The 18,766-nt window shown below is 48.0% G+C and overlaps 1 protein-coding gene across 4 annotated transcripts in view; it reads left to right on the top strand.

The window, feature by feature from the left end:
- Window positions 1–512, top strand: part of LOC126530566 (uncharacterized) — a 35,617-nt gene extending 35,105 nt beyond the window's left edge. For all 4 annotated transcript variants that reach the window (XM_050177831.3, XM_072288004.1, XM_072288002.1 and 1 more), the window contains one exon: window positions 327–512. In XM_050177831.3, coding sequence (XP_050033788.1) covers window positions 327–413 — 87 coding nt within the window. In that variant the 3' untranslated portion in view covers window positions 414–512. The remainder of the gene's footprint in view (window positions 1–326) is intronic.
- The last annotated feature ends 18,254 nt before the right edge of the window (window positions 513–18,766 follow it).

The raw sequence follows: 18,766 nt of genomic DNA on the forward strand, positions 1-18,766 counted from the left end.
GGTTCTGGACTCATCTGGCACAGTAGTCGTGATCCACAGTTGCCAGACTAGCCACCTCCACAAGTTTTCTGTTTTTTTTACCTCTGTTGTGAAGCTGGTTTCCAAATTGCAGAAAAGACAGCAAAAGTGGTCACTTAGAACTTGAGGGAAATAACACATGTTGGTTGTCTTGAAAAGATAGTGTGGTGCATTGCTTGTGTGTTCCATGGTAGCAGTAAGCATTCGTTTGTCCACCTTAGAACTCATTTTGGTGGGTGCAATTAGCTGTGTTGAGGGACTGTCTGTTGTAATAATCACTGACCCATCTGCTCTGCATACACTTGCAGCACCGCTCTCGTCGGGATGTCTCGGAAAATGGTGGCCGCCGCAGTCCTAGCCCTGTCCGTCGAGGCAGCCGGAGCCAGTCACGCTGATGTCTCTCCTCTGCGTGCAGTCGTCATTGTCTTGTGTCTGCGGCAACAGTTCGAGTCTGGCTGTTGCAGCAATAAAGTGTGTTGTGTTTGTTTGTGAAATCGTCTCTCTCTCTGATGGCCTTGCAGCTGTACACGGTGCAAACATTCTAATGCAGGCTCCTGCTGTGCTGCCATATTGAGCACATTGAGCTGCTGTGAGCATGCCAAGATAATCTGTAATGTGTTGTCATTGCGAAAATGATTGAGGAGAGTTAGACCTGTGGACCTGTGGCAGTTGCGCTGAACTTGCCTTAGCTACATGTCCTCCTCCAAGGTATGGAGCTGAAGACACTCAATGTTTTCTCCCCTGTGGACCAGGAAATTGTGCATGCTAAACTTCTTGAGTCAGCATCGCTTTAAGCAATTGGGATGCATCGAACTGTGGAGTACTTCTTCGTGCACATGAAAATTGTGCATCCTGAGGCATTTGGTACACTTACGTGCAAAGTGATGTGCAAACTCTGCAGGAAACCTCGCGAAGACATCTGTGAAGTGTGCATATTGATACGTGTACTTATCTTTATCGGACGACCACGTTTCGCCGCTTAACAAATGCAATCGCACAGCGCGGGACGCGCCTGCACGTATCCGACGTTTCTGGAAAGTTATCGATGCTTCTACCCGGCTGTCTGTTGTCGCCGAACCTTGTGTTATCTGATTTCATCGCGTAGCGCGAATGGTGTAGAACTTTGTGGAAAGCACGCGGGTCCAAACGATTAGTCTGGAACATTCGACGATTGCCTATCACGCGCCCCCATTGACCCGCCGCCGCAAGATGACGAAGATGACGCCTTCCTTGGCATGATAAGCGCGGAAGACTTCGCTGAACAGCAACGGGCAGACCCGGAGCTAAAAGGCCTGGTGGAATATTTGGAAGGGCACACCGACGTTGTCCCCAGGGCATTTAAGCGCGGATTATCTTCCTTCACGCTTCAAAACAATCTCCTCGTGAAGAAGAACTTTTCACCAGTCCGCGCCAACTACCTTCTTGTTGTCCCGTCAGGACTTCGTCCAGAAGTATTGCACGCCCTACATGACGATCCGACCGCTGGACACCTCGGTTTTTCCCGGACACTATCGAGGATACAAGAAAAGTATTATTGGCCGCGCCTGACCGCCGACGTCGCCCGTTATGTCAGAACATGCCGAGACTGTCGGCGACGCAAGACACCGCCGACAAGGCCAGCCGGATTACTACAGCCAATCGAGCCTCCTTGCCGACCATTCCAGCAGATCGGGATGGACTTGCTGGGACCCTTTCCGACGTCAACAACCGGAAATAAGTGGATCGTCGTGGCGACAGACTACCTCACCCGCTTCGCTGAAACTAAAGCACTGCCGAAAGGTAGCGCAGCCGAAGTGGCGAAATTCTTTGTCGAAAACATCCTGCTTCGACATGGCGCCCCAGAAGTCCTCATCACCGACAGAGGAACGGCCTTTACAGCGGAGCTCACCCAAGCCATTCTGAAATACAGTCAGACAAGGCACAGGAGAACCACGGCCTACCACCCGCAGACGAATGGTCTTACGGAGCGGCTGAATAAGACCCTCGCCGACATGCTAGCGATGTACGTCGACGTCGAACACAAGACCTGGGATGCCGTCCTGCCGTACGTAACATTCGCTTACAATACGGCGGTGCAAGAAACAACACAGATCACGCCGTTTAAGCTGGTTTACGGCAGGAACCCGACGACGACGCTCGACGCCATGCTGCCCCACGTCACTGACGAAGAGAATGTTGACGTCGCTAGCTATCTCCAGCGAGCCGAAGAAGCCCGACAGCTCGCCCGCCTACGGATCAAGAACCAACAGAGGACCGACAGCCGACACTACAACCTCCGACGACGCTTTGTTGAGTACCAGCCCGGCGACCGTGTTTGGGTTTGGACCCCGATACGCCGACGAGGACTCAGTGAGAAACTACTCCGACGCTATTTCGGACCCTACAAGGTCATCCGACGTATTGGCGCTCTGGACTATGAGGTCGTGCCAGACGGCATTTCGCATTCACAGCGGCGCCGCGCACGATCTGAAGTGGTCCACGTGGTGCGCCTTAAACCCTTTTACGGACGCTGACGAACTTCGTCATTTTGTTCTTTTCTTTGCTACGAGTGCTTTTGTTTATTACCTTCGTTTGTTTGCAGCATCGGGTCGATGCTTTTTAAGAGGGGGGTATTGATACGTGTACTTATCTTTATCGGGCGACCACGTTTCGCCGCTTAACAAATGCAATCGCACAGCGCGGGACGCGCCTGCACGTATCCGACGTTTCTGGAAAGTTATCGATGCTTCTACCCGGCTGTCTGTTGTCGCCGAACCTTGTGTTATCTGATTTCATCGCGTAGCGCGAATGGTGTAGAACTTTGTGGAAAGCACGCGGGTCCAAACGATTAGTCTGGAACATTCGACGACTGCTCTATAAAAGCCGACGCGCTTGACCCGCTGAGCAGATTTCCGACGATCGCCGACTGTGTTCGCCGCTTTCGTTGTGCTATAAGTGTAGCCTGTTTTGTGGGCACAAGTTCGCCCAATAAAAGTTAGTTTTCTCGTTCACAGTATTGCTACTGTGTTCTTCTACGTCACCACCACGTGACAATATTGTGACTCGACAATGTCCAAAAATTGAAAATGAATTGCAATGTTGGAGCTATCCAGAGCAGCTGTTACGGGCAAAAAGCCACTCTTAATACCTCCACACATTACGAGAGCGTGGAGTTGTTTGCTATAGTGCTGAATGCATGCTTATTGATGGCTTTCCCGGAGGAACGAAAACTAATTTTGGAAGAAATGGTCTTGTGCACTGCAAGAGCTAGAAACGTGTCGTGGTCACCTGACTTACTAGGCATGTTGCATGGCCTTCTCTGCCAACCAGAGCCAGGTTGCCACGCGCCGCTCCACTCTGCAAACGAAGAACCCGGTGGTACTCTTGGAAGGTTAAGTATTGGAACATTTGGACCATGCTGAAATATCTGTTCGGCTCTTGTGCGTGCAATTCCAAATGCAGGCTGCCAAGTCTGCTGTACAGGTGCAGCTCGCTGTACTGCGACGGTTTAAGCAGGCATTGTATGCGCCTCTCCTGGCAGATACTGATAAGAACCATTCCTGTTCGAGTCGACCCAGAAACAGCCACGTGGCCTGGTGTGCCGCTTTTCTCCTTGCGATGCCGGTTCCAACTCCATACCGGCACGCCGGTTTCCCAGTTTTCCCCTAAATAGGCAAATACGTGCATGCCTTTCAGCGGACACCATCAGCCGGCGTTACAAGAACCATTGTGCGTTCGTAAATTCCGCTTTGGAACGTCGCAGAAAAGCGGCTGTTGCTGGGCGGTTTGCAAGTATGCCTTACGAATAAGTCAAAATTTTAAAGGTGCACGAAATTTTATATGAAGTAAATTTCCTTAAAAATTTTCATCGTGCAAAATGCGACCGCGGTGTATCGCCACGTTTTGTTTTCAATGCGTTTCTTGCGGTAGGTTCTGTCGTTCTTTTCGATGTCAGATATTTGTAAAGAAGGATTCCTAGTGGGATCGGCACCAGAAGGGATTGGTGATCGTGTGCAACGGCCAAGGCTTTTAACACGGCATTGAGAGATGACCGCTGTTCAGGTGAATCTGTACCCTTAGTAGTCTGGTGAATCCAGATAGCATCCCGTTATATCCGGCATTCGTTATAAGCGTGTTATTACAGAGGTCAAGAAACTTGCCACGCATTGCCACATGTGAGTGCACGGCAGGCAGCTGGCCCATAAGGACCTTGAAGCCTTCCATATTAGAAGGGGAGAACTCTAAGTAGGCCGTGCATCGCCCTCTATCAGGGATAAAAGAAGCATGCAGAAAGTGTGCGTAAGCATTGTGCCACTTGCTCATGTCCACGCATACGACGCGACGTAAGTTGTTTACGGTGATTGCCGAAAGATTAGACGGGTTGATAAATGTACGCTTTATTAGTCTTGTAAACTGTTTTGGCTTTTGATCCGAGCAGTATATGCCCTTATCGGTTCCTAAAAACCTTGTTGGAATTGCTCTGATCCTTATCAGACATATCTGACCGTTATCAGAATTGCTACGACCATATTTGTAGTGTAGACAGTTTTTTCATGCGCGCCACCATATTACGTGTGCAGTGGCGCCATCTATGGGCAGTCGGCATGCTGGCTTGGGCGAGCGCTCCGTCTTGCATGGCTCGCGCGGTATATTTAGCGTGACGTGGCGTCTTCTACGTGGAAGGCGGTTGCGTGAGACGTACTGAAGTGAGTCTGTGTGGCCGGTCTTTCTGCTGGCGTTGAGGGCTTGAGGCAAACGGAGCACGCAGCGCGATGCGTGCGCGCGTTTGAACCTACAATCATGCTCGGAGATCAATTCTCTATTTTTGAAAATTCCATTCACTTATGTGACCTTATATCAGTTTTCTCCTTTAGTTCTAAGCTGTGGTACAGGAGCAATGAAACATACGCGGGTACCGTTCTGCTACAGTAGAAGTTGTGCTATTATACTTTGAGAGGCGCTCAAACTGTGTTGGCTGCAGATTACATTACGTGACTACTTGTTTCGGTAGACGTGGTTTCCACCCATGAATAAAATAGTTTTGATTAGTAATAACAACATACTTTGCGGTGTGAATAACACTTGTCCAGCAAAGCGACCGTTTACGAACTGCGTGAGCGTCCGAAGCAGTGGTAGATGCTGGATTACAGATATCTTTGCTCTGTATAGCGCACGGTCCAAGCATGCAACATCAACGTTTTTAGATCTGTAAACGTTGTGCGGCATGGCCATGCGAGGTCTTATTGCGGCGTGAGACCGTCTTCTCTCTTTATTTTTTCGGTTTTGTTTGTCCCTTTCTCTACGACGCACTCACCCGTATTACGGAAATTTTGTCCTCACAAATAGCCGTCGCATTCTTTTTATGCAATCCCTCTCGGATATTACGGCTTTACACGGCAAGAAAGGCAATGCCGAAGCACATAGGTTATATATGTATCATGCTCGTTCACCAACCGCAGTGATCGCTGTGTTGAGCAGCGCCATTGGCCTCACACAGGAGGCTAGCGTAGACATATACTGATTTCAAATCTACTAGACTTGAAACGTGTGAGAACGATGCCGCTGTATCACACATAGTTGATAGCGCCTGGCATTTGGATGTTTCGCGGTTGCCTCAGGAATTCCTACGCCAAGCGATCAGATATTGAGCAGATTTTCAATTTCCTGGCAATACACGGACGCCGGTTTTCTTCGTTGTATTAAAACCGATACGGCAAAAATAGTTCACAACACGTACGCACACCACGGCTGATGATGCGCGTCGCATGTTTGCGCCCCCGAGAGATATATTTTCCGCATACTTATCTACCGGTGCACCGACTCGTTCCCCTACTGCATTGTATGAGCGGACACTGCGTAAGTTTCACAAAGCACTAGCTAAAACATCCCCAAATCGTTCCGCAGCACGCGACAGCAATGCTAGTGTTCCTGTATATGCTCCCGCAGGGAGCAGAGTTGCGCATAGGTCCGCCGCCGTGATCCAGCTCTGCAGCGAAACCACTCCTCGCGCGCTCAGGAGCCAAATGCTGCGCGGTGTTCCGCATTTTTCTCTAGTGGTCGCGAGCTACAAGCGCCAATTGTTCGCAGGCGCTTAGCAAAGGGCACTTCTTAATACAGGCTACGCTCGAACGAGTCATTCGTGCAGCCGGAGGGGGTGGGCTTCCAACCAACCGAAACTTTGTATGTACCTATGTAAACACGCATATACAAACACACACACGAACGTACAAATAGGGGGTAGGACCGCCTTCGATTCCCCAAAATAAAATACTCCCGTGGCTCGAACAGCTCCAAATTTCGCTCACAGACTCGCAGTACGTTGCCACAAAAAGCGGTGCAATGATTTTCAGCATGCATATGAAGTTGTCTTATCATGGTCAGAAAGCAAGAAATGTTTTAAAGAGTGTTTAGAACTTCACACACGTAAGGTGGACACTTAGCGCATTTTGGCTACCGAAACCAGCCGATTAATGACCGTCGCCAAGAGAGCTATCGTGCCTGCAGTTATGTCAGTGACCGTTAACAGAGCGCCATTTATCACTAACCATCGTTCACGACAGCTGCACGTTTTCGATACACGCGGTGCAGACACAGATTTAAGCGCATTTCAAATGTTGACATGCGCACATTTTAAGCTAAGCTTACTTTTATTTACTATTACTATTTAGTAGTACTGACTATTTAGTAGTGCTTACTATTTAGTAGCAGCAAATCTGCAAGTAGAAAAAGATTCAAGATGCAAGAGCTTCTAGCTGCTCCTCTGAACGCACGATCGACGGTCCACTGATTGCAATGGCGATGGTACTGACGGAAACGACGAGTTCGCATGAGTCGGCGATGCGCCCGTAAAGTTGGCTTCTCAGCGGCGCGGATCATTTGACGTCATTTTTCGCGCTCGGCCAATAGCGGTGCGAGCGGCGCCGGAAAAGTTATGCGCAACTCAGCATATACAGGAATACTAAGCAATGCTTTCAAGCAGCGCCGCGCCGGATCGCACAGGCCAGAGAGGAGGAAAGGCTCGCCGCGCTCCCTTTCCTCCTCGCCCGATGAAAAGGTCTATAGAACCAGCAGTTTCTCAATAAAAATACGGCACGTGTTTCAATTTTTCACAGTGAAGTTGTTTATGGCTAGGGTTCCGTGGATTTTTCGTGTCCGTCAGCCAATCTGCATGTGCAAGAACTCGGCTCCCGAATTTGATGCAAAATCGCTTCATTCTATGCAAAAACTTATACCGTATTTATTCGATTCTAAGCACCCCCTTTTTTCACGGTCGCGATGCCCAAAGTGAGGGAGGGTGCTTAGATTCGAAAAATCTAGAATGACCCCCACCTCCCTCTTTTCGCTGCCATATCACGACGAGATGGGTGCGAGAAATAACATTTTGCAAACATTCAAAAGAAAAATCAGTGCAGACAGGGAACCCACCGCTTGTGTAGGGTGCTCAGTCACTATCACTGCCACTCGAGTTCGTCGCACCGTTTGAACCGCTGCTCTCGGTATCCCACAGCAGGTCGTCTTCCGGTCCGTCGAAGTTGTTTGTGATCGAGCACTCCTTAAATGATTTGACCACAACGTCCACTTGGACCCTCTCCACGCTTCCGAAATCCACTTTGCGATGGTTGATGGGGACGCTTTCTGCAGCTTTCCCGTCGGCGTCTTCTTCCGGTCAGGGTTTCGCACCTACTCTTCGTACTCCTGTTGGAGATTGGCTTTGAAGGGCTTGTTGACTGAAACGTCGAGTGGTTGCGGCACTTGCGTCATGCCACCCGGAATCACAACAACGTCGCTATTGATGTTCCGAAGCTTTGTCTTTACCTCCGGGTTCAGATGGACGCGAAATGCGTCCAACAGAAGCATCGACCGCGTGCCTGCAGGTCCGCCGATCAATGATTCCAGAGTGAGCAAGCGCGTTTGGCGGCCTTGGCTACGCGCTCTTCCTAACAAATAGGGGGGTGCTTAGATTCGCATGCAAAGTTTTTTCCTAACTTTTTCGCGAAAATAGAGGGGGGGTGCTTAGAATCGGGGGGTGCTTAGAATCGTGAAAATACGGTACCTCTCATCACTTGTATATGCATTTTCAGTAGATTAGTTATCAGTAGGCATCATTTTCGAGATCAGTAGACTCTCAGGTATATGATTTCGGGTTTTTTTTGTGCTTGCTTTTTGTGCTTTCTTTTGTGCTGAGCGGTTCCCATGCCCGGACTGCCCTCTGTGTGGTGGTTATGTGGACTTCGAGCATGTCCTGTGGGGCTGCGCCTCTGCCGGTCCCCCTTTCACCCAAGAGGAAATGATGAAGCTCATTAGGGCCCAGGACCAGACCTCTCAAATCCTGGCAGTCCAGAGGGCTCGCGAGAGGGCCGTCAGGTTTCACCTGATGGTCCCCGAGTGGGCCTAGCCAGGTGACGTTGAGTTTGCTCGCGTCTATTGTGGACCAAATAAAGTTGTTTCACTTACTCACTCGCTTGCTTACGGGGGGAGAGATAGAGAGAGAGAAAGCAAGGACAGGAAACGCAGGGAGGTCAACCAGAAGAGCAGAACAAGTCTTGCGCGGCACTACGCTTTTCTTCTTATGCTTTCGCCATACTCTCCTCCTCCGCTTTCCTCCTCGCGCTCTCTTCACTACCACCGCCTTTCATCCCCAACTCCGCTTCACGTTCGCTCTTTCATCCTTCGCTGTGCTCGTTTGCTCGGTAACCCCAACGCCGACGCTCGCCGCAGGAACGGTCGCCTAAAAGCTGTGCTCTTAAAAAAAAAAACTTTGACCTTAGGTGTGGCTTCACGGCTATGCGAATTTTGCATTGAGGTATGGTATTTAGGGCAAATTCCTCCGACATCAGAGAGAGAGAGAGAAGCGGGGTGGGAAAGGCAACGAGGCAAAATATTTCGTCATAGCAAAGTAACAGAAATATTGCACTCACTATATTCATCAAAACACATACTGTTAAGAATGGCCATACGGGGTGGCAACGTGCCAGCTTTCAGCCCGCTGCACGTGTTCCAAGCCCACCAGTCGGTGCGCCCTTCCGAGAGCTGCGAACGGCCGGCAGCCACGAGGCGCGTGATCAACTCCGGAAATTGGTACTTGGCCGCACCACCCGGGACAAAGCAGTTCTACGAGGCCCTCTGACGTCGGCACTGAAAGCTGGGCAGTACCGAGAACTGCGGATGACCGGCAGCCACGTGGCGCGCGGTCAGCTCAGGCATGTGGCACCCCGCCGCGCCACACCAGACGGAGCAGTTCTACGAAGCCCTCGGTCGTCGACTCCGGAGCCTTTGTGTGTATGGTTTCGCACCTGTGTGTTTGCGTGTGTTTGGGCGATAAACGATAGTGTGGGGCGGCGGCAAGTTTACAATGCTTGGACGAACCTTCCCGACCATTCCTGCTCCGACCCACCCCTTCCTACAAGTCGGCACACCTCACCCTCCATTCCTGCTCCGTCCTCGTCCGAACGATGACGTCGAACTATGACGTCAAGCGGAGAGCTTATAAGCAGCGTTTGCCGGCTGCTAGGGTGTGCTCGTGTCGTGATCATTGTCGGGAGCTGACTGCTCTGTCATACTAGAAATGTACTTGTGAGCTGTGTGCTCGTAAACTGTTTGCTGTATGTTAGTTTTGCGGGCTCCATATGGGAGTCGCGCTAGTCTGCCAATGTATTTTGCTTAATCTGTTAATATGTAAATAAATCCTGTTCACCGAGTTCCTGTCTACGACCTTCATCTCCTTCAAATGGTGGCAGCGGCGAGATAGTCCGACGACTCCTACATCTGGTCGACAGCGGTAGGACCGTCCGACGGATCTAATAATACACACGTTGTATATATTCGGCCAGCAGCTCAGTTTCCGAACTTTTCGGCGGAGTTGATGGAGTCTGATTTCCCTTTACCCTTCCCAGAATCTGTTCCGGTTAACCTCGTTGCCTTTCCCACCCCGCTTCACTCTCTCTCTGATGTCGGAGGAATTTGCCCTAAATACGGCTTCGCGGCAGCGTGGGCTATACTGCCGTAAAACCATACCTCAATGCAAAATTCGCATAGCCGTGAAGCCACACCTAAGGTCAAAGTATTTTTTTTTAAGAGCACAGCTTTTAGGCGACCGTTCCTGCGGCGAGCGTCGGCGTTGGGGTTACCGAGCAAACGAGCACAGCGAAGGATGAAAGAGCGAACGTGAAGCGGAGTTGGGAATGAAAGGCGGTGGTAGCGAAGAGAGCGCGAGGAGGAAAGCGGAGGAGGAGGGTATGGCGAAAGCATAAGAAGAAAAGCGTAGTGCCGCGCAAGACTTGTTCTGCGACGATCGCTACGAGATGGCGCCAGAGTACATCGCGTCGTCTGTTCACTTCTTTTTGCTTCGGTTGCTGCTTTTCACCGGCTAGCAAATGTTAAACGTTATCCCACGACGCGCATGCATGTATGAGACGTTTCTCGCATGTTATCGATAGTTTTTTTTTTTTCGTTGGTGGTTATCACCAAAGATTTTTGTAATATGACTGTATGCGCGACACGAATTCTATAGTACTTTCTGAAAGCCTCGCGGGCATCAGTGACTACACTAGAACCTTCGATGAGTCATGAATAAAAACCGACGCGCTCGTCCCGCACATCAGATTTTCGGCCATCGCCGACTCTGCTCTCCGCTGTATTTGTGTGTGTGTGAAAACTTTTATTATAATGAGGTCGGGAGGCTCGACTTCTTATGCCAAGGCGCGCCGCTCCCACGTTGGCGCTGTCAGGCCAAGCCTTTCAGCGACGTCATGGGCCCTCTGAACCGCCCTTAGTTGTTACTGAAACAATGGGCTTTGAATCCTTTTCTCCCACTGTGTCCATTCTTCAACGAGGTTGGGGAGAATCGTGGGGCACCCCGCCAGCATATGTCTGATTCCAATGATGCCATTACAATCGTTGCAGTCCATCTTAATCTCCCTCTGTGGATATATTTTATTAATGGTGTACGGTGTGGGATATGTACCTGTTTGCAATAAGCGCAGTGAGACTGCCTGAGCCCTGCTCAGTTTCGAATGTGGCAATGGGAATTGCCTGCGTCCTAAATAGTAATGTTTGGTAATGTCATTGTATGTTATTAAATGATCTCTAGATTCCCTGGCTTGATGGTGAACGGCTCGGTTGTGATTGTCACGGTTACCAATGTCCTCGTGCCAAGTCATGAGCAACCTCATTGAGGTTTACCCGAGTCTCGTCCACTTTCCCCATATGCGCAGGAAACCATCGGATTTCAGTTCTTATTATCCCAATATTTTTAAAAAGTTTAGCTGCAACTCCAGCTACGTAGCCTTTATCAAAACACTTTATAGCGGATTTCGAATCACTGTAAATGCAGGCCCACTTATTACTCCTGATGGCTAGAGCAATTGCTGCTTGTTCCGCCACCATGGGGTCTTTGTTAAAAATAGTGAGAGCGTCTTGCACCTTCCCTTGATGATTTGATACAATAGCCGTATATGCTTCTTTACCTTTCACCCAGGCAGCATCAACTATAGCTGCCAGTTGGTTCTGCTGCTCTATTTCCTGCAAGAGTGCTTTAGCTCTTGCCTTTCTCCTTTCGACATTATATTCTGGATGCATGTTTCTGGGGAGAGGGTTGGTTCTGATCTTGTTCCTAACTTCAGTCCTTAATTCTACTTCGGCCTCTATTGGGCTCCTTGATGTATTCAGTTCTGCACCTATTGCCTGTAATATGTTCTTGCCAGCTCGTGACTTTATCAATCTTTCGTGTTGCGGTAGCTGTTTGGCCACCGCGATTTCTTCCATTGTGTTGTGCACCCCTAGACTAATGAGTTTGTCGATTGCAGCGTTACTGGGTATCCCTAGGGCTACTTTAACGAGCTTCCTGAGCATCACAGTAAGTTTGTTAAGTTCTGCCTGCTTCCATTTGAATAATCCAGCCACATAAGTGAAGTGACAGAGAGCAAAGGCGTGTATTAGCCTCAAAGCGCTGCCTTCTCCTAAGCCTCTGTGTCTATTGGTAATTCTCCTTAATAACCTAATGACATCATCTGTTTTATTCGAGACATTTTGTATTGTTCTATAGTTAGCATTGTTTCCGTCTATGCGATACCCAAGAACCCTGATTTTTTCAACTAGTCTGATTGCGGATCCTTCATGAGTGTATAAGCACACTCTTGGCTCATCTTCCGGAATGTAACCTCTTCGTTTACGACCTTTTCTGCGATGTTTAATCACTAAGAGTTCTGATTTGGCTGCCGCGCATTTCAACTCCATGTCTTTCAGTGTGTTCTCTACAACATATAAACTTTCCTGTAATCTGGTCTCTGTCTGTCCTACATTACCCTTGGCACTCCATATGGTTATGTCGTCGGCATATATCACATAATGTATACCCTCAATTTTCTCCAGATTTCTTGCAACCTTGGACATTGCTAAATTGAATGGCATGGGTGAGAGCACAGCTCCTTGTGCAGTGCCCCTATTTCCCAAATTCTTAGCTTCTGATTTAAGCTCACCCAGCATGAGTTGTGCAGTTCTATTTCTAAGAAAGTCCTTAATCATGTTAAATGGTCTCTTACCTAAGCCAATCTCCGAGAGAACGTCAAGTATTGCCTTATGCTTTATACGATCAAAAGCTTTTTCCACATCCAACCCCAAAAGAGCTTTCGTATGCGCTGGGCTGGCCTGTATAAGTTGGTGTTTGATTAGCAGCATAGCATCCTGAGTTGACAGCCCGGGACGAAAGTCGATCAAGTTGTATGGGAGGATGTCGTTCTGCTCAACGTATTTCGGGAGTCGATTTAGGATGGCATGTTCCATAGCTTTGCCTAGACATGACATTAAGGAAATTGGACGGAGGTTGTCCAGAGTGAGTTGTTTGCCTGGCTTTGGTATGAGGATAGTATTGGCCACCCTCCATTCCTCTGAGTACACCCCTTTTCTCCAACATTCATTGAAGTGTTCAGTTAGATAAGAAATTGATTCATCATTTAGATTTTTTAATATCTTGTTAGTTATTCCGTCAGGTCCAGTCGCCGATCTACCATTAAGACTGTGAAGAGCCGCCCTCACTTCACTCTCAGTGAAGTCCCGGTCAAGTTCTCCACATACGCCTCCCGTAAATTCGGGGCTCTCGTCTCCTTCGTTTGGTTGTTTAAGTGGGAGATATTTGGCTGCGAGGCTATCCATGATATCCCTCTGTGTTTTATCTTGGCTTTCCTGATGAACCAACTTAGCTATAGCTGTTCTCTTGCTCGTCCTTGTTTCATTCTCGTTGAGCAAGTGCTTGAGGAGATTCCAGCTACCTCCATGTTTGAGTCTACCATCAGCCGAATTACAGATCTCATCCCAGTGTTGCTTCACGAGGGTCTTCGAATGATCATCAATTTCTCTGTTTAATTGCGCTATTTTTTTTTCCTTAGCCTTCTGTTAAGTCTCTGCGTTTTCCATCTCTGTAATATAGCCTGTTTGGCCTCAATCAGATGCGCCAGCCTCCTGTCCATAGCTTCAATATTTTCCTTTGTCCTGATTTCTTTAGTGACCTCTTTGACGTGCTCTCTGAGCTGGATGACCCATGTCTGAAGGGGCTCCTGCTCGGCATCTAGAGGCCCCACTTTCGTTCTGTTCGCCCTGATTTTTCTGAACTGATTCCAATCAGTGAATTTGAAGATTCTAGTTTCCTGTCTCGGTATGCGTATAGTTATGTGTATGATCGCTGCCGAGATCCTAGTTTGAATCTTCCCAATTGGCTCTTCTTGAATTGTTTACAAAAGTAAGATCTGGTGTGGATTCCCTGCTTGTGGACGTGCCACAACGGGTGGGATACACCGGATCAGTAATCAAGCATAACCCCAGATTCATGGCAAGACTCCATAGCTCCTCTCCCTTCTTTGTGTTCCAAGTGTATCCCCATGTGCGATAGGGAGCATTAAAGTCCCCTCCAATAATGAGCGGGGAGTTTTTGGCAACCGAAAGCACCTTGTTGAAGAGTGCTCTAAACCTCTGTCTCATGTCGTTAGGACTGCTGTTAATATTCAAGCAGAAAATGCTTTGCGTCTTACCTCTGTTCCTTTTAAGTATTTCTCAACTAGAATAAATTCAAACCTCGAATGTGTAAGGTGAATATCATGCTGAATGTAAGGCAACATTTTGTCAATGAGGGTCGCCAACCCCCTCCCCGTTTTTTTGTCTCTACATATAACTTTGTACCCAGCAAGTTTCCTGCAGCATAATTACCTTTGGCCTGGCCTCAGATGACCTGATCACTTGTCGCAGTGCTGCTTTTTTGTGTTGGAACCAGCGACAATTCCATTGCCACACGTTAAATCCATGATTACTGTCCATTGCTATTATGTGAGGCTGCCTTTCTATTACCCGCTATTTTCCCCTTTGTGATGGCCCCTGACAATCCAGGAAAGGACTTTATACTATCCGCCTCCGATGGCAGATAGTCATCGTCGCCATCCCCTCGCGCCTCAATTTTCCTGTCTTTTCTCCGCCGTTAGCCTCCATTTCCACAATTTGACCACTTTAAAGTTGGTTGTTTCCACTGTCTCTCTTATCGCTTTGTCTTTTTTATTTCACTGAGAGCTGAGAAGACTGAATCATCATCAGAACTCACCGCCCTCTTTTTAGGAGCAGGGGAGCTGGATTCCCCTGGATCATTGCTTTTGCTTACAGGTCTGTCTATCTCTACTCTAGCAGGGCTCGACTGCTCTTTTTTACGAAGCTCTAATATCTGCCTGGTTAATTGTTCATTAGCTTTTCCTAAAGAAGTTACTTCTTTAATTAATTGCTCTATTCTGGCATCATTGTCATCACCCACAGCCGCCGAGGCGCCCCCAGCAACCCTCGCCATATCTTTCACTTTGTTAGCCCAGGTGGTTCCTGGCGTCGTCTTCTCGCCAGGTATTGAGTCCCTTTGCACGAAGCGCACCTGCGCTTCCCCTGACTTGGTGCGCCTTCTCTCCCTGGATAGTGAACGATGCCTGGATCTGGTGCGACTCCTGGAGCGTGAGTGCTACCTGTCCTCGGGGCGATGGTTGGGCGCCAGCTGTTGCGCCTCCGACTGCGCTCTTGTTGGCGACCGAGTCCTGTTGCGCTCTCTTCGACGGAGTCGTACGACGTAATGGATTTGAAATCTTTGCTTACAAAACTTGTCGCCGGTAGGGTGATCGCCTTCACAAAATTTACACTTAGGTACACACACATGTTCATCTCCTGGGTTGCGAGTTCCACATCCCCTGCACTGAACAAAGTCAGGTGTTGGACACACATCAGAGCGGTGTCCGACCCTTCCGCAGGTGAAGCAGACGTGGAATTGCTTCCTGTAAAGGTAGCATCTCACTAGTGTGGACCCATACCTGACAAAATTGGGCATTTTGAGTCCATCGAAAAGTACAATGACTGATCCCGACGTCTTGATGAGCTTAGCAGCCAGCGCAAGCGGGTTCAAGTCATGCACGATATTTCTTGTTATCATAGCTTGGGGGTCTCTGATGTCCACTCTTCGGATGACGCCTTTGCATGTGGCATGCGGTGCCGCTTCGTATGCATTTACCTCGTATTCCACTTCCATAATCTTGAAAGACTTCATTCTAACGTACTTCGCAGCATGTTCGGGCTTAGGTGTGCTGACTACGATAATATTTTGAGTGAAGTTTGGGCAGACAACATCTTCATGGGCCTCCTCTTCCGTTAGGGCGGACGCTTCGATGACTGCGGAACCAATCGTGGTGGTGCTCACCTTGTTCAAATTGAGCCCTCCTCGAGGCCGTATAATGATCTTTCTGTGCTCCTCAGGCAGTTGAGGCATCCTCGAAGCTTTGATAATCCGATTGTTAACCATTCCACCGACGGCGGTTTTCTTGACGCCATGCTCTCGCTGATTACGTGGCAATGTGCTCTCCTCATCCACAGCCTTTGTGATAGCTCGTGATCTTCGGCCAGCCACTACTTGCCAGCCGAAGTCGTCCTGAGCATTGTTTCCTTCATTTCCAGCAAAATCTTCATCTTCCATGTTTGTATCCGCCATGCCTGCGGGCAGGTCGGCTTACTAGGCCCAACAAAGGCCCTACTCCTCACTAATCTTAACTTCGCTAAGCTCAACCCGGCGTGTAGGAGCAGAAAAGGTTCCGTAAAATTGTGAAAATACGAGCCCCACCTCGAACCTTGGTGTCACTCGATTTGCCGTCGCTTCGCGGATCCAGTGGTATGCTTCTTTTCGTTGTACTCTCAAGATTTGCGAGCGGAGCATGAAAAAAAAAAAAACGGAGCCGATGCTTCCACGTCTGCACTGCTCGGCGCTTCCTCTTCTTCCGCTGTCTTTGTGCTTGAGTGTTACTTCTTTTTTCTCTTTTTTTTTGCTGGGCACAAATTCGCCCAATATATAGTTAAATTTGTAACCCACAGTTACGACATTGTGTAGTTCTTAACTGTCGCTACCAGGTGAGAATATAATCATAATACAAAATCAATAATTAATTATAATATAATATAAAATTATAATATACATAATATAATATAAAATAATATATAAATTATAATATAATCATAATACAAAATAATGTCATCCAGTTCTTTCTGAACAGTGAGCGACGCAACCGGTGGAAGTGCTTCGTCTGCCGCAGCTGCTAAACGAGCTGCCCGAGGGGACCCTGTCGTTCAGAATTACTTTGCCACAATATGTCGCGAATTCAGAATACTAAGCAGCTGCGCCCAAAATTTGCATTAGGGGGCATGGTAATCGTTCTTGAACGTTTTTTTTTAAATAGAAGTTTCTTTTATGTTCGTTATACAACATAACCAAAACGCTTCGAAGCAAAGAAAAATAACAGTATATTTGCACAAGCCTCCCAATTACCCCTATATTGCACCAGGTGATTCCGTCTTATCGCTGCAAATTTCCTAATTTCATCACGGCACCTAGCTATCTGCCGTCAGGTGCACTTCCCTTCTCTTGGCATCCATCCCGCAACTATAATAAACCACCGGTTACTTGCCCTATGCCATTGCCTTACCTGCCCAACTACAGTTATCAGGCTTGGGCGAACATGTAATTTTTTAATTGGTCCGAAGCGAAGAACGTCAAAGTGAACATGTGCGCAGAAAAACATTGAATATCTTGTCACGACCAGGGGTGGATTTGGTTTTTAATTTAGCCCGGTACAGATACAAGCTCCGAGTTTGCACGGGACAATGGAGAAATGGGAAGGGAACAGTCATTTGTGTTGGTAAACACTGTGGAAGTTCAGCGAACCGTGAAGGACATTTCGCGTGCCAGAAACGAAACTTTTTGATTATCTGGATCTTCACCTCAGCAGCTTTCAAGCAAGCGATGTTATAGAACTTTGGGACAGGTTCAAAGAACTTTGCACATAGTGCATTAAGATATTTGTACCAAGCAAAACAAAGAAAACGGCGAAAGTTAATCCGTGGGTGACGCGAGAAGTCGTTCACCTGAAAAGAAAAATAAAACCCTGGAGACGAAAGAACCCTCCTAGAACAAAAATCCAAAGCGCGCAAGCTACGTTGAGCTCGTCTATTAGGCATGCTAAACGGCGATACTTCAAATCATTTATTGCCCGATTTTATTCGCGCCGCGCCACAAAAATTTTGGACATTTCCGAGTAAAAAAAAGCAATACAGTGGAACAAATAGTGGATGGTGGCATTCTTATCGTCGAATAGCATTGCAGCGCATATTAATGTATACTTCCACAGTGTGTTTACCAATACAAATGACTGTTCCCTTCCTATTTCTCCATTGTCCCGTGCAAACTCGGAGCTTGTATCTGTACCGGGCTAAGTTAAAAACCAAATCCACCCCTGGTCGTGACAAGATATCCAATGTTTTTCTGCGCCCATGTTCACAAATGATGTCGCTGTTTCTTGTTATCATTCTACAGCGAATATGTAGACCTCTACCGTCCAAGGAAATTTCATATCGTTGTTGGCGTGGTAAGCAAAAAACTCCCCATATGTGGGCCGATCCCGGAGATAGTGCAATACCGGCCCGACCCGCGGTGGAGGTGAAGCAGGCGTTAACCACTTCCCATACGTGAGCCGATCCCGAAGATGGTGCAATGCCGGGCTGACTCGCGGCGGGGGTGAAGCAGGCACTTCCCATACGTGGGCCGATACCGAGGATAGTGCAATAGTGTAGTGCCAGTGCCGCAGAAGGGTGACCTAACACTGATAAGCAAGCACCACCCAATATCATTAACGTCATTGTGATATAAGATGCTAGAACACATCATAGCTAACTTCATTACTGAATTCTTAAATGATGACAGTGTTCTTTCACATGCACAGCATGGTTTTCCAAAAGGTTTTTCCGCTGTCACCCAATTAAGATCGGTTATCCAGTCCTTTGCGAATATTATAGACAAATCCAGCCAGGTAGATGTAATATTTTTAGACTTCAGGAGAGCATTTAACTTTGTTTCGCACTCAAAATTTACTTAAAAACTTCGTTTAAGTAGCCTTCCTTGTTTCATTATTAATTGGATTTCAGCGTACTTCACTAACCGAAAACGGTTTGTTACTATTGACGCTTACCATTCCCACGAACTCCCAGTTACCTCAGGTGTCACTCAGGGTAGCGTTTTAGGGCCGTTATTGTTTTTAATATATATTAATGACATTGCCCGCGTAATCACTGAACTCATTCAAATAGAATTGTTTGCTGATGATTGTGTGGTGTTCAATCAAGTAATCGGCCGCGATGATCAGATAACCCTGAACAATAAACCTTCGAAATTTTCTTTCTTGATGCAGGCGCTGGAATATTGAACCAAATGCTAACAAGA

The sequence above is a fragment of the Dermacentor andersoni genome, chromosome 4, assembly GCF_023375885.2.
Source record: "Dermacentor andersoni chromosome 4, qqDerAnde1_hic_scaffold, whole genome shotgun sequence".
In the NCBI taxonomy this organism is placed as follows: Eukaryota; Metazoa; Arthropoda; class Arachnida; order Ixodida; family Ixodidae; genus Dermacentor; species Dermacentor andersoni.